Genomic DNA, 16988 nt, shown 5'->3' on the forward strand with positions numbered 1-16988 from the left:
TCAATCAATCTCCATTTCATCCAGTTCATTTTTTAAGTTTCTATTTAATTTATTTCATATTGTTGTATATTATTATTTATTTTACATTTGCATTTTACATACTTTACATTTACCATTTTTATGTACGAAACAATTTCTTTGTAGTTGACTGTTCTGCACATTTCATTAAAATAGTTAACTTGTTTACAGTCGATGCATTGTCTGCTGTTATTTTCATACTTTCCAGCTGACCAGTAAGCCATCAGTATGGTTGTGTTATATGTAGAGTGGACCAACGATGGAGCATGGAAAATATATAGTTAATAGTTTGGGGGCGGGGGGGCCCAAAATGAATTCTGCTTAGGGCCCCATAAAGCCTTGGGCTGGCTCTGTTTACATGTTTAGTCACTGTAGCCCTCAGTGGGTAATACTTTCTAGCTATGATTGTAGCCAAAAATGTAATAACGTGGCAAAAACCTTGAAGTGTATACATGATATCATCAGTGGTACCCAACTACAGAGCATCAGTGACATCGGTGAAGTGACAAGTGACCCTGCTGCCATCTGACAAGAGAAGTAACTGCTGCCGTGCCACCAGACTACAGAGCAGCTTCATTCCCAAGGCAGCGAGACTCCTGAGCCAAAGAAATATATATGAATACATTTTTAAAAAAATTAAAAAGTAGCAGGACACGAGGAGTTTAAACAGTCTTTTGTTTTTTTAAATATAAATGACGATAAATTTACCCTTTGAATGATTCAATCAGATAACTGTACTTGCTGCTCTCTTGTTGTACTGTATTGTATTTGGCAACCACAGTACTGGCAATGATGTGGCATTCAGGGGGTGAAGGATTTTCACGGGTGTTTTCACTAGTAGCTCATGGTGCCTGCATTGTTTCGACCCTCTTTCTTCTACTTAGGTGATTTTGATTTGTGTCATGGTCTTTTTGTCTCCCTGACCTCAGCACTTTGTTAACGACAGCCCAGTTTGGAGAAGAAAAGAAAAACTGAACACCATAAAAGGCTCTCGATGCGAAGAAGTTGCTGTTTCCTGAACTCGTGAACGCAGCACACTGCTACGTCAGCTGATTCGAGCCGAACAAAAGTCACGTGACTCCAGGCGGCACGTGACAGTCTGGACCTGCACGTCAACATGGCTGCCGCACCACAGTGAGTTGTCGCTTCTGATTTTTCTGACAGCGCTTTACAAAAATACTATTACATGTATTTTATTCTCAGTCATGTCATAAATAGAGTCGTGTTGGCTTTTACTTTGAGTCCACCGCAACATAAAGACGTTATTTCTCTAAACGCGTCTGATTATTAATGTGTAAGTTACCGTTAGTGCACTGTCTCCGTTAGTCTGTTAACTACTAACAAAATGTCTTCAAGTTTATCTTCCCGAGAAGTAACTGAACTTTCCACACGATTGATATTTGAAGAGATGTGTTGCATATATCCGCAACTGTTTATATTAAAAAAAAATATTCAGGAACACATTTTCACAACAGCCACTTTAATTCAAGAGATAATTTTTAAAAACAGCTAAAACTCTGGTGCTAGCTTACCCAACTGTAGCTGCGATCCGTTAGCTTACTGCTCAGAAATATTTTGACTCTTGAAAAAGTGAAGTCGCATTAATTCAGACAGGAAATTCACTTAGTTCCCAACCTTTTTTTTTTTTGGCTTGGAGCCCCATAAAGTGAAGCAATCTCTACTTGTGACACTTGTGAGTGTTTAGTTTCAAGTGTTTTTAAAGGCCTGAAGACATGAAAGTATCAAGCATTACACAAGATTATACAAATATTGAAGAAAATAATTTGGAGGGATGATTTTGTGTTACAGCATTTGCAAGTATTTGCAGTCAAATTCCTCACTCGCCTCCAGTGAGATTAAAATACATGATCTAGCAGTATTAGACGTGTTTCTAAAGCTAAAAACTTTATTTTTGCAGTGAAACAGGTGTCAAAATATCTTGTTACCATATACTTATACATACTTACCTATACATATATACCTGTCATTACAGTGAAGCTGCTCATGTTTCACTGTCAGTGTGTCAGTCCTCCTGACAGTCATCTGTGTCTGGATGCTGTAGTCTTTTTATGACACATTGTTTAAAGTTACCTGCATCATGTATCTGCAGTCACTCATGATAATAATCATCTTTTTCTCGACCTCTACCTGCATACCTGTGACAAAAGAGAGCTCCATCTCCCCCTATGTTTCTTACTCCTTCAGTCATTTTTGACTGACTTATCTTGAAAATCCACTGTATCCTTGCATTATTTCTTTATTTTTGATGTGCATCTGACAGTAGTAAAATCACTCGCTGTCTCTTCACCACAGTTCTTTTATACCCATTAGTGCATTTGTTAGAGATACAGTTGCTTTATGTTTAAGAAGTGCAGCATTGAATTAGAACAAATAATCCAGAGGTTAATGGGCTGACATGCAGAAGATCATACAGCAATTATGTTGTGTGAAATAATTATCTAGTCATCTCAAAAGGGCAAGCTTCATTTTTCTTGTGATCACGACACAGCCAAGGCCGACTTCTTGTGATCCTGAGATAAAAGCGCACTCAAATCTGCTGTGGTAATCATAAAGTTGTCAGCGATCAGCAGTAATAAGGTGATCTCTGCCAGAGAGGGAAGCAAACATGAGGCGCGCCTTGTGACATTATGTAATACAGTGCAACCCCAGAAACTCTTTCCTTTAAAAATTAACATAGTTTAATACATTTACAAGGTGTTTTTTGTTCTTGGGCTATTGCCAGCAGGGAATTTTAACTGTTATATGACATAATTGTGTCTGCCTTCCTCAATACCGTCATTCCCCACCTCACCTGGGATGATCCGTCCTCATAGATACGCATTTACACCTGGATACTCAGCCAGCAGTGAATGGTACAGAAATCGCTGAGCCATAAAATACTATGAGATTATGGATTAACCTTTGGTACACTGGATATGTTTGTTATCTTATCCACAAAGCTAGGGCCAGAGATCAAGTTCAGAACCAAAACCATCACTTAAAAGCATGTCTATCTGTCTATATCTCTGTGTTCGCTCATTCTGAAGGCAGTGGGTTCGCCCACCTCTTCATGCTGAAATGTACTGGCCAAATCCTGAGGATTACCTCCCGACAGAGCTTAAAACATAATGGGTCCCCTCTCCTTGCTGTGTGTGTGTGTGCCTGCGAGTGAACCATAACATCTTCAGCTCAATGAGTCAAAAGACATTAAGTGAAGTTTCTTCACACTGCAGCTGTTATACTGTACTTTTGAGAATAAGCAGTGGGAAAAATTGGAGAATAACTGCGATGGAAGGGACAGTGAGGATAGTTAAAGTCATTTTAGGGTTGTATTCCTTGTGACAGGGCAATCTTAATCCAGACCCGGAGTCCTTCAGTTGAGGGGAGGCGTGAGCGATCTAGCCAAAATGTAATATCACAATCCTTTTAATCTCAATAATCATCAACATCCTAAAATGCAATATAGTTGGACATGAAATACCCAATTAATTTCTCCATCTGCACCATGAAGACACAGTATTTCTTTTGGCACAAGCTCCCCATGTTGTAGCCATAAGTCACAGTGCATTATTTACAATATGTTGCTCAAGGAAGAGCCACATGAAGTAATTTGTGAAATGGGCATAGCACTCTAGTTGGCTACATCACGCTATTGGTATGTTCAGGTAAAGCTGATCGGTTTGTCAGTGAAGTTATATGTGAAGTTTGGAAAGATAAGTAAGAGAACATCCAATACTGTAATCTCTGCAATTCACCTGACAAGTAGATTGTGTATGCGTGATCATCAACCCCTAGTTGAGTTTCAGTCTCTCCAACTACTACGCCCCCTAACCTCTGTCTCCCTGTCCTTTTTAAGATCCATCTACTGGCTGGGTAATGAGACCCTCAGGGTGTCTGCTGCCCTGTTTGCAGAGAACCGTCGACGGCTATGCACAGGGCTGAGGGCCAAAGACGGAGTGGTGCCGCAGTCAGTGGTCGTGCTGCAGGGTGGAGAGCAGAAGCAGAGGTACTGCACGGACACAGATCTCCTATTCAGGCAGGTAGGTAGTCTGCAGTTGACTCATGTCCTGTGTTGTTTAGATGCTCAGGTGCTCTCAGATGCCTGATCCCGACAGCACCCACAAAAACTTGTCAAGTCCAGCTCTGAGTTTCATTTGTTACCCTCCTGTCTCTGTCAAAATTATGTAGGTCAGCCATCCTGCAGATAAATCACTTCTATGATCAAAGATTGTCCAACACTCCTTCTTAAGGTTGCGATTTGTTACTAAAATCAATGGGTACATTAAAAGTTTTATTTGTTGTCGAGCTCTTTATTCACCTCTCTTGGCCTAACTGCCCTAATCAAGGACAACACCTTATTTTGTCTTCTATAATAGAGCAGACTTGGCTAACTTTCTCTTCTAGCTGACTATCATAATCTCCCTCACTAATGCTTTGGCTGATTCCTTCTATTCTGCAGGAGTCTTTCTTCCACTGGGCTTTTGGAGTAACCGAGCCTGACTGTTATGGAGCCATTGATGTGGACTCTGGGAAATCCTTCCTTTTTGTTCCCAAACTGCCTGAAAGCTATGCTACTTGGATGGGAGAGTGAGTCACACTAATCTTCAAAGAGCTGTGTACATGGCCAGCAGTCACCACCAGCTGGCCCATAGCTGTGAGCTCTAACTTGAAGAAAAGGTTGACATTCATGTGCTACACAGTTGGATCTTTAACACCCAGCACAAATATGTTTTATATGAGTGTTTGTATTTAGGTTATGTATTGTAAAAGCCAAACGGGAACCATTTTAGACTTTAGTTTAGTCATCACTCAAACCACCTCAGGCATATTTTGATTAGACTGATAACAAAGCCTCCTATTTCCAGTTCACACACTACACATGTAAAAGAAGAGCAAAAACATTGCATTTATTGTTTTTTTAAATTACTTATTTATTGCTTGTTTCAGTAATTATTTATCCTCCTTAAAAATGGACAAAAATACAACTTTGAGAATACAACTGAGTACTCAGTTATTGTTTTCAGAAGTTGATGACTTCCAATGCTTACACCCAGATTCCAACGGGCCCGTCTCCGCCACGTTACGGCCACTGGAGCCGATCGCAGCCGTTCTAGACAATGCTTGTGTTTCCACCTGCTGCGACACGGTACGTTTAAGCAGCGTCCCAGAAGCTCTGCTCCGCAATTAATACGCGCCAAGTCTGCCAGAAGCAGACCGCAGCCGTTTCAAGCTGCACAGAGCAGTTTGAGCCAGACAAGAAGTCGGACAGCAGAACGACGGAGTGCATCTGGTCGATTTTCAAAATAAAACAACCCACGTAGATCTACAGCACAACAAAGTTGGAAATATTAACAATAAACACACTTAAAACAGACAAATAATGAAACAGTTTAATTATGTAGCTGACTCAGCCACAGTAGAGGCACTAAAATCAAAGACAAAATAACAAAATAAACACATTCTGAGCAACTCAAATATCAGGCAGGCATGACACTCCACCTCGGATACAGTCCCAGCAGGATATGGAGCAGCTGGTACGTCAGAACAAAACAGTGTTGTACACATGCCAGATAACATAGACGTGCCCGGTGGAATCAAAGGGACGGTCTTTTTGTTTGTTGACTGGACTTTTTTTTCTTTTTTTTTAACCTGTTGTGTGTTTTGCATGTTTTGGCAGGATCTTCCCCAAAGAGCACTTCAAGGCGAAGTATGCTGTTGATGAGGTGCACTACGCCTGTGACGTAAGTCTGCCTGTGTGGCTGCTGGTCTTTACAGCCTGTGTGTGTGTGTACGTGCGTGCGTGTGTGTGTGTGTGCGTGCGTGCGTGTGTGTGTGACCTTTTTTCCTTGCAGTAACTGAACCTTGATGTTCAGTCACTGAGCTATGAAGTCAAAGCAAAGGACACCAGTGCTTCCACAGACTGTTTTTAAAGGTGAAAGTCATCAGTCTTTTATTTCAACCTTCTGGCAAAGATGTGTGGCACCAGGTAGTAGGTCCAATATCTGGTTTGAGTTTGTTCTTGGATCTCCGGCACTAGAAGGTGTCAGTAAGATGTAATTATTTTCTGCCATACATACTCGCCACACTGTTTTATTCAAAGAGCTTAAAATGTACATTAACAATTAGGTTGAGTTTGCATGTGATTGAATGTTTTGGGCATGTGCACACACTTGAAAACTCTGGGGGCATCCATAACATCAATGCTTATCTTCTGAGAGAATGTGGACAGTAGCCGGATTGTGGATTTGTGTGTGTGTATACCTCTGACAGAGATTACCACCAACATTCCCCGGGGGACTTTTATTTTGAAGTCTATTTTAAATTTGTAAGCTGCAGCTTCATTCTCGTCATTTTAACAGCCTAGTCTAAATATACATTCTGCTCAGGCTTTCTGTAATTGCCTATTTTGAGAGTTTGGGAAAACAGTGTGTAAGTGGTGACTGCAGGTTCCCATGGGAGCCATGTTGGAGGGTTGACGGCTCCAGAGCTATTTTGGAGGTGTGGAGGTTGATAAATCATGATAATATAATCTGACTATAACACGACAGGATTTAATGACCAACTAATGCCTAATCTTAAATGATCACTCTCAGTTGTATGCTCTTTCTTTATTATACACTGTGACCTTGCAATGACTCATCCTGCTGATGACGTCTCAGGTATTTTATTTTTTTTTACATCTGCACACCTGCCTGAGGTGTTAGATTTCCTAATTAGTCGCAGGTTTAGTTTCAAATTACCACTATCACAAGTAACAGCCAGTTCTTCCATGAAGCCACAGCAGCTCAGTAATGCAGTGTGATATAAAATCAAATAATAATTGCTGATACTGCCAGACAAAGAAAGTAGTTGCAGGTGATCAGCATTCACTCGGCAATGTTGCCTACGGAAGCACCTAAAATAGTCTTTTTATCAGAACCAGGTCATGAATATTTGAGCAGATTTCTAATTTTGAAACGCTCACACATGGAAGATGTTGTGCACACACACTTTTATCAGCATTGCCCTGCTTAGCATGCAAGTGGTTCACCTTTAAATTGTTGAACGCAGCAGTTTGTGGAGAAAAATGTGAATGAGGTGTTTTTCCATCCTTTTGTAAGTGTCTGGCTGGTGTTAACCTTCATGAGTTATTGTTGGCAGAGTTTTGTTGAGATCCATATTTGTGGATCTGTGCTGATATTTTAGGGATGTGCAACAAGTTTGCATTCTCAGACCCATCTTGTAAAGCTGCAAGTCAGCCATTTAATACAAAAAAAAACCTGCTGTCCACTGATTTTTCAGGTTCTGTTTTATTTCAGAAAAATCACCATTGCTCTGCAAACTTCTTTTATTTGGCTTTACTTGGCACATGCAGAAATCTTAATCTTGCTTAAAAAAACTCAACTATCTCAAATATTTCATCATAAAATGAACAAAAACAGATTTGTAACAAATTAAATTCTTGAGGCAGCCTCTTTTTTTACAGGTTGAAGTTATTGTTGCAGCTAATCATTGGAACCATTGTTAGATAAAGACATCACCGGACTGGCATTTAAAACTTTGTAGCATGATAGTAATTATTCCAATGTCACAAAGTGAAGCAGCAAATTGATTTGGGTCTGTGTGTTTTTAGGGAGGGCTTTTTTATATATTAAGAAATTAATTTTAGTGGTGTTAATAATAAGATTGCTCAAATGTCACCACATCGTCTGTGAACACTGAGTCAGGGATCTGTTGTCTGACATTTAGGCTGTTGGCAGAGGAGTAATAAAGTCGCTTGGGTTCGTCTTTCAGTGTGCTGCTGAGTACCACAGAGGCCACGTAGCCACAACAGCGTCTGCCAGAGTGACCTTTATTCTGCAGCCTGAGAGCAGAAGAAAACTGGTGCCTGTTGTCTCTGCCGCTCCGCTGTCTGTCTCAGTCCTCTAATTACTGCCTCTCTGTTTCCCTGCAGATCGCCGATGTCCTGTCCAACCTGAAACCAGCTACTCTCCTGACACTGGTATGCTGATGGCTACTCTGTATTGTAGCGTTGAGTTAGAGCAGTGCATCAATCATTCCTTCCTGATAACAGCTAGTTATGTATACAGGTTAACTTAATATCAGATGACTGATCACAGATCCAATTCTTCAGGTGTGGTGAACTGTAAGGACGGTTGTCTTTCAAAGGTCCAGTGGGTTTGCCTCACCCCACCACACCTTGCCTGATGTTCGCTGCCAGCTCACACTGTTAACATTGACACAAAATATCTGCTATTGCAAATAAATATAAACTCCTTTTTTACTAATTTGACAGCTGTCAGAATCGAATGAGCTGTATTGACATTTGAATGCACTTTTTGTTGATGTCATTTCTCTTCACTTGTTTGTTTTTCTTCCATGCAGCGTGGACAGAATACAGATAGCGGGAGCACCTGCCGTGAAGCCTCCTTTGAAGGAATTAGTCGGTATGTTTAATTGCCGTTACTTTGCATTAACATAATTATACGTTGTCTGTGGAGTTTATTGTTGTTTTTCTTTTATAGCCAAGGATGCAGCAACCTGTCATGCATACTGATTGTTGCCGATGAACCTAATTCTTAATATAATTTAATTAAACAAACGATCGTACTTTTCCTTGTTAGTTATCAATTAATGGCAATGTTACTGTTGTCCTAAGCTAGTCTTTGTTCTTTTTTGAACCGCATACATTACACCGTTTTATCTATTCTACACTGTGACCCTCACTGCTTTGACAAACAAGTCTCATAGACTTTAATTCAAAGCTAATATAACCATTTGCATTTCAATAAAACTGTATAACAGTATAAATTGAGGTTGGCAAATGAGGGAAAAAATGTTGGCAGTTAGGCTCCATTGATGTGAAGCATCTTCTTAACAAAGGCCCATATAAAGATAGGAAATAAGTCAGGATCTCCCCGGAGTGTAGCTGCTGCTGCTGGTGGGGTAAAGCCAGCAGAAACACTCAGCTGAGTCTGCCTAGACATCCTGACCATCCATTGGTCAAGTATGGCGACATCATAATTGTGACTGTCTGGATTTTTGACAACATGAGAAAGCGGACGTGGGGAGAACAAACAGAACCGAGGGAAGAGAGAGACATTTCTTATTCAAAGCTTTATTTATAATAACAGTGTTGCTCTTTCTTTGTTTTTAATCAGCTTCCAAGTGAACAACACTCTTTTGCACCCAGTCATTGTGGAATGGTAAGTAATTAAATTATGTTTTTATAATATTATTCATAAAAGCCAGTGCACAATGAGAAAAGACTCTTCCTACAAAGGCACATTCAGTTATTCTGCTACTTTTAGCTCCCAAACCTTGCATCTGCCCAGTCAGGTAATTGTGTCTGCAGTCAGACACAGGAGTTTTTCTTTGGCTTGTTTTTTTCCCCTTAAAGAATCTGAAGTCAGTCCGTGCAGACGTAATGGACTTCGTGCTCGCTCAGTTGTCCTTGGCATTAGAGTTTGCAGCCTCCCAGATGAATTGACATTTTCTGAAATGAGGAGGAATGTTTTTCAGGCACACCTCCCGTGGAGAAAGACTTGATTGTACCTCTCTGCCCCCGCTACTCTGCAGAGCTCGCATGGCCTTCTTTTAATGGGCTTTTTCTCCCTCTTTCTTGTTGCTATTGGTTATCAGTGCTTTGTGATTTGTTTCTATTATTGTGAAAATCATTACTACTTCAGAGCATTTAACCATGTAAGGTGCGGCTATCACTTCCCTGTCACAAATCAAGATCAGCAGGCGAGTTTAAATATGGTGTTGGATTTAAATCAAAGATTGTATTACATTTTATTGTTTGAACATTTTCATCAGTCAGTTATGAGTTTCCCACTGATAATTCAAGACACATCAGGCCTCAAATGTCAGCCGTCAGTATAAAAACTTTATTTCTTTAGCTTAAAGGGAGGGTTGTTTGAATTGTCTTTACTGTTTGGCCGTACCTTCATCACACTGTGCATCGATAAACTGCCAGTGTGATAAGAGAGCTGGTCTCTCACCTCTTGTTTCTTTGTGTGTCTGCAGCCGTCTGACTAAGACTGATATGGAGCTGGAGGTCCTGCGCTACACCAACAGGATTTCCAGTGACGCCCACAAAATGGTAAGATCCTTCAGAGCATCTGCAAGCGCACCCAAAATGGTATATTTTAAACTTTTACACAATAAAAAGTAAATTATAGTTCAGGGCACAAAACTAAACACCCCAAAGTATCAAAGTGTCAAGCAGCTTATTGAGTTTAAAACTCCCCCAGAGGATTTAAGATGTCAGCACCCTTTCAGCCTATAAACTGTTTAAATGCCATTGATTTTAACTTCATCCAGTAGCTTTGAGGGCAGCAGTTAACAGAGATAGCCTTTGACCAATAAGCTGTAACATTAAAGCAGTATTTGACTTCTGCACAGGATTTCACTTTATCGCCATGAATAAACTCTTTTTTTTTAAGTTTTTTGGGGCCTTTTTATGGCTTTATTATTTGATAGGGATAGATATGAGAAATGAGAGACGGGGGGATGACATGCAGCAAAGGGCCACAGGTCGGACTCGAACCCTGAGCCGCTGCAGTGAAGACGCAGCCTCTGTACCTGGGGCACACGCTCTACCAGCTGAGCTACTGTGGTGCCCCTAAACTCCTCTGAAATCACTTACCCTAACAATTCAATATTGTTTTTCCTTGCCATTATTATTTATTAGACTCATTAAATGAGGTATGGTCTTCCCCATGTGTCCACAGAGCTGCTATATTTGATAGATTTTCAGGTATAACCTTCCCCATGGCTATACAGACAATGTTGTCCCATATCAGCAAGACTTTTAAACTTTAATGCATACTTTGTATTACATGGAAGTATTTTTTTTTTTAAATAAACTTGCAGGCAAAACATGCAGAGAGCCATTATGCAATCAGGTACATACAGAAACGATTATTAGGGTTTGGTGCTCTGTGCATGGGGTGAACATTGAGATCCATTTCAAAAGAGTCAGTCACGGTTTTATCCAGTAGTTTTTCAGTCTGTTCATCGCATATAATCTCACATTTTCTCTGTAGGTCATGAAGCATGTGAAGCCTGGGCAGAGGGAATATGAAATGGAGAGGTGAGTGGTGCATGTCCATGTTCGGTGACAAGACATAAAAATAAAATGTCTATCTACTCTTGTATATCTATGGTTACATCTACATTGTGTGAAGGGATTAAAGCAGCCCGTTTGACTTCAAATAGTCTCATGATGATAAAACCTTGAGTGATGATTGAAGAATGTTTTGTTGATGTGTGTGTATTTTAGTAAGATTATTGCCTTGTTTTTTAATCATTTTCCGTCAGATAAGCTGCCAGTCTTGCTCGTTTGCCTTTTGCTTAGCAAGAATAATCAGGAAATGTGGGTTTGTCATCTTAGAGTTGTGAGGCTGTCAAGATCCAAACAAGTGTTTGATGTGCTTGCCTGTGTGATGATTAAATGAGTGCTAAATTAATTCTTAAAAAGCACAGAGTCAGGAAGAGGGCAGCGAAAAGTCAACTGCTAATTAGTATTTTCTGTGATCTCTCTCAAAATTTTTTGTTTGCTTTTTCTTCCTTTTTTTTTGTCATCTTTGCAGCCTCTTCCAGCACTACTGCTACAATAAAGGAGGGATGCGTCACACCTCCTACACCTGTATCTGTGGAACGTAAGGCTTTATTCAGCAAATGTTTACCCAGTTCATTTCAGACCGACACTGAAATTATGCTCGTCCAAAGACACACACCTCCCAAATCTCGACTATGTCTTGTTCCAAGCTGCATCAAGCGAGCTGATCGGCCGATTCAATTCCTGTCTGGAGGCGGATTTCAAACGGAGACAAAAACAAACACCAGTGACAAGTATATTTGTTCACCTGTGAGCAGCCTGGAGAAGCATAATTATAGCCTCAGTAATAACCTATATAATTGATTAATTACATTGCTGGTATAATAGAATTATTGCTATTAATGAAGAAGTTACCAGTCCACATCTTCAGATCACACACCATAAAAAGCTGTTTTTGCTTGTTAAGAAGAGCTTTGCTAAAAGAACAAAAGTGTGCAGGATGCAGAGTTGGACTCTGCAGAATCCCGACTATCTCACTGGACAGCACAACATCAAGATCCCTCTTCGTTGCATGGTTACTGTCAGCTAGCAGCGTCATTATGAGTGAAGAATTTTCAGACATTTTTGCTAATCGTGCCTTCGGCCTTTTGTATTAAAGGCCATGTGTAATGAATACTTCCTGGGGATTATTGGTCGGTGGATACACGCTGTTTTTCTGTTCTAATTAACAGCTTGATAACATGATGACCTGATCATCACAGTGATTCTTGAAAGATGCACTGTGTCTGGGTTTTCTAAGCTAAAAGGTTAAAGGACATTGACAAAATGTGTAAAGACTGGAATCCTTTTGATGCTGTACTGAAATATGTTCATTAAAATGTGTTTCTCCATGATTTTAAATTCACATGTTGTTGTTGTTGTTTAATGATAGCGGCAACAACTCCTCCATTCTGCACTACGGCCATGCTGGGGCTCCCAATGACAAGACAATTATGGATGGAGACATGTGGTGAGTAGCCTTCAGTAGTTTTTTTTTAACATTTGGCTCAAAAAACACTTTGGATACAAACACAACGCACTGTGGGAGTGAATTTGACTGAACCAGTTCTGATGTGTTGTCCCCTGCAGTCTGTTTGACATGGGTGGAGAGTACTACTGCTACTCCTCAGACATCACCTGCTCCTTCCCAGCCAACGGCAAGTTCACTCCAGACCAGAAGGCCATCTATGAGGCGGTCCTCAAGTCCTCCAGAGCTGTCATGGCTGCCATCAGACCAGGTTATCATCTTCTTAGTCGGTTTAACTATTGACTACTGTGATGATGCTGTAGTTAGCAGTAGTTAGCTGATACTCTCATGATATACTGACCCATATTCGTTTTAAGTACAACTTCAACAGTTGGCCAATTCTGACATACTGCAACTTACATATCAGTATCAACATACATACATAATTAAATAAATATAATCTGTCTGTTCTTTATAAACCATGCTGCTTGTGTTGAAGGTGTGAAGTGGACCGACATGCACCGCCTGGCTGACCAGGTTCACCTGGAGGAGCTGGTGAAGATCGGCATCCTGAAAGGTTGCGTGGACGACATGTTGAAGGTCCACCTGGGCTCCGTCTTCATGCCGCACGGCCTGGGACACCTGCTGGGCATCGACGTGCACGATGTGGGAGGATACCCTGAGGTGAAAACGGAGGTCTTGCATTCTGAGATTGCCCAAATCACAGCCAAGCAGACAGTCAGGACTCCAGACAGTAGAGGAAGAAAACGCAGTTGTGGTCCTCCAATATTGATGCGTCATCCATTATAGAGAGACCGTCAGAGCAGAAGTGAGAGCAGAACAAAAAGAGGCCAAGCTGCAGGAACAAGTTCAGGCTGAGGGCAGGAGAGAGGAGAAGCTGAAATGTTGTCTGAACTCTGAACACAGATGGTTTCAGGATTTTGTACAGTTATGCACTTCTGATGACTAAATATAGAAGACTGTTAACCCACTGAAGCTGCAGTGGAACTGCTGAGTGTTCAGCAGCAGAAGGTGTCAGTATGGGAAGTGCACTGTGAAGCAGGACTCCATGAATATAAATGCAGAGCTCATTCAGTCTGTGGATACATGACAAACCGCACAGATGCCATCGATATTTTGCTGTTTGAAGAACTGATTCACAAAGAATATTTAACACTTGAGAAATGCATAAAATCTAATTTAATGGTGTCCTGTAGCTGTGTGTGCACTCGGGGAGTTTTGGTCAGTGTGAAGCTGTAGTTTGAACAAACTTTACTCTTGTCCAGGGGACGGACCGTATTGACGAGCCTGGACTGAGGAGTCTTCGGATGGGCCGCCTGGTGCAGGAGAGGATGGTCCTCACCGTGGAGCCCGGCATTTATTTCATCAACCACCTGCTGGACCAGGCCCTGGCCAACTCCGCCCAGAGCTGCTTCATCAATAACCAAGAGCTGGCTCGCTTCCGCGGCTTTGGAGGGGTCAGTCCGCCTGCAAAGTTATATATTTGGTTGTTTTTATTGGATTGGATTCACCGAAGGAGTCGCCGAACTGAATTTGTTGTCTACAGGATGAATGCCACAAAGCCAATGATGCTGAAATTAGCTCAGCAGAGAGCTGGCAGGGTAACACGTCCCTGATGCTTGGTCCACAAAATGACAACACTGTTATACTTTCATGTTTTGCAAAAGGCCCAATGTAAAACTGTGATTCTAAAATGTATAAGAAATGTGACTTAGAAGGGAAACGCCACCAATTACACACATTAAAGTGTGTTTACAGGTCTTGGGGAGTACTACTGCTATCAAGTAATGTAAAAACTGCAATGTAGTACAGTATTACATTCAGACAGGCTAGGAAATCATGACATTTTTATAAAGCCTCAAGGCAGGTCGTAGCCCTAACCCTAACCCTAACAGACTTAAAGGTATTCATTAAAACCTTTCTGAACTGAAGGAAACATGAATGATCACAGGTACGCTTTGACACCTCAGTGCATAAAATGGCAAAACAGTGGATTTGTCTTCCGCAGGAGTCACTGTTGAACAGCTCATGTATCTTTCCCTGTTGGACTTTCTGTCTCAGTTATTAAGTTGATGAGTTATCCTAAATCACATGATATTAATGATGATTCATATTACGACAAGAGAAGTTGAACATTCCTGTTAGAGCTGTGGCACCTTCACACTTAACATTTTTCTTCAGGATCACTTCTGCCACATGAGTTTAGGATTTTTAGTGACTGGTGGAGCTAATGATCATCATATGAATTCTTATGCGTGTCTCTATTTTTGCAATGACCGTGTTTGAATGTTTCCTGTATGACCGACTGTGTCTTTGCCGTGTTCAGGTTCGCATTGAAGACGACATTGCAGTGACGGCAGACGGTATAGAGCTGCTGACCTGCGTCCCTCGCACCGTGGAGGAGATCGAGGCTTTCATGGCGGACCCCGCAAAACCCTTCAGCCCCGTTGTCTGAGTGACGTCTCGCAGCAAAGTCTGAGCTGTACGCTGCAACTTCAATAATTACTGCAGATAAACAACAAAGAATCTTCTTCATTTCTCTTACACTCATGTCTCACGTATCACAAAAATCAAGATTATTATTAAGCTTTAATATCATAATGTTTTTAAAATTGTGCTCAGCGTTCGCAGGCACTTGAAGGGACAAACTCCACCTTAATACATGAAGTGTTAATTTCTGTGCCTCATGGAAAAAGAAATGTACTTTTTTAAAATAATTCTTATTCTTATATTTTCTCTTTGTAAAAATGGATTCATAAAAAAATGCTGTGAAATGAAATTAAAACATTTTTAATTTGCAACTGTGTGCAGCAGAGTATTCTTTCAGTATTGTAAGACGGTTTCAAGCAAATCAATTATTGGACCTCTTTAAGATAAAGAAACAAAGAAACATTTAATCGAGATGTAAATTATTAGAAGAAGTGGAACTTCCAGGATGTATTTGTTGCAACACCACTGACGTCCACTAAGTTGTTCAATAACCACAAAGGAAAAGAGGCCAAGGGTGAGGGAATGATAACAGTCTTGGTTTTAAATGGGATTTTATAAATTACTTGGTTGATTTCATAACTCCAATTTAATAATAACTGAACTAAAATATATAATTTCCTTGTAACTTTATGACAGCCAAGGTTGGTGGTGTTCTTCATGGTGTTTATATATAGTTTACAATGTTAAAACAGTTGTGAGGTGTCTTCAGTTGGATGTTAAAGCAAAGTATATTACAGAAAATGTATTAAAGGTGGGAGAGATGACGTAAATGTAATATACACACTTGCAGGTATTGGCCACCAGGGGGCACTATATGTCTTTTGAATTTAAACCTATGCCCACTGTGGAGGCACTGTTGCAGTGTGTGTTCTGTGCACCATCTCTCTGCTGACATCTGAAAGCTCTGAGTAACACGGTTCCTCTCACGGTTTACACTTCAGCTACGAGCACAAAAACTCCCTGTCCCACTGCATTAAGGCTGAACCAAATAAGGATATTAACATCTGGCTCATTCTACCAGATTTTTTACGAACTTCAGTACACCGAAAACTGAATCTCTGACATGGTCAACTTTTGAAAACCTTACATTATATATATCCTAACCCTAACCCACTACTAAAAAAATAAAAAATGAAAAAGAAAGCCCATCTTTCATATTTAAAAAAATAAAATGTCCGTGCAGCGAGGACAGAATACAGACGGCGGGAACATCTGCTGTGAAGCCTCCTTTGAAGGAATCAGTTGTGTGTTTAATTGGCATCACTGCCAGGCTGTCATGCTGCTGATTGTTGCTGATTAATCTAATATTGAATTTGATTTAAGTTGACAATAATCATGCTCATCCTCGTTAGTTATCAGTTTCTGGTAATGTTGCTGTTAGTCTTTGTTTTTGTTACTTTAGAATGAGCCTTTTAAATCTACATGTACCTCCTCCACTGAGTCTGCCATGTTGTACCGCCATGTTTCTACAGTAGCCCAGAACAGACAAACCAAACACTGACATGTGTCCAGTCGAGTGACATTTTTATTTTTCATGTGTCCGGTCGAGTGATTTTTATTTTTCATGTGTCCGGTCGAGTGATTTTTTTAATTTTTCATGTGTCCGGTCAAGTGATTTTTTTATTTTTCATGTGTCCAGTCGAGTGATTTTTATTTTTCATGTGTCCGGTCGAGTGATTTTTTTATTTTCATGTGTCCGGTCAAGTGATTTTTTTATTTTTCATGTGTCCGGTCAAGTGATTTTTTTATTTTTCATGTGTCCGGTCAAGTGATTTTTTTATTTTTCATGTGTCCGGTCAAGTGATTTTTTTATTTTTCATGTGTCCAGACGAGTGACTTTTTTTTTTATTTTTCATGTGTCCAGTCGAGTGATTTTTTTATTTTTCATGTGTCCGGTCGAGTGAAATT

The 16988-nt window shown here is 40.4% G+C and overlaps 1 protein-coding gene across 2 annotated transcripts; it reads left to right on the top strand.

Annotated features, from left to right (window-relative positions):
• The first annotated feature begins 1085 nt into the window (after positions 1-1085).
• On the top strand, positions 1086-15391 carry pepd (peptidase D). Of its 2 annotated transcripts, none has more exons than XM_084354719.1 (15): positions 1086-1152; positions 3875-4058; positions 4478-4605; positions 5696-5759; positions 7952-7999; positions 8383-8444; positions 9159-9203; positions 10027-10102; positions 11049-11095; positions 11595-11663; positions 12495-12572; positions 12692-12840; positions 13069-13253; positions 13856-14047; positions 14917-15391. In XM_084354719.1, the coding sequence occupies exons 1-15, from the start codon at positions 1136-1138 to the stop codon at positions 15043-15045; spliced, it is 1473 nt and encodes a 490-aa protein (XP_084210845.1). In that variant the 5' UTR covers positions 1086-1135; the 3' UTR covers positions 15046-15391. The 2 variants fall into 2 exon arrangements, with proteins under 2 accessions (XP_084210845.1, XP_084210846.1); XM_084354720.1 differs by having other exon boundaries at positions 3875-4054.
• Positions 15392-16988: the final 1597 nt, after the last annotated feature.

Source organism: Pagrus pagrus (assembly GCF_965226575.1).
Source record: "Pagrus pagrus genome assembly, chromosome: 1".
Classification (NCBI taxonomy): domain Eukaryota; kingdom Metazoa; phylum Chordata; class Actinopteri; order Spariformes; family Sparidae; genus Pagrus; species Pagrus pagrus.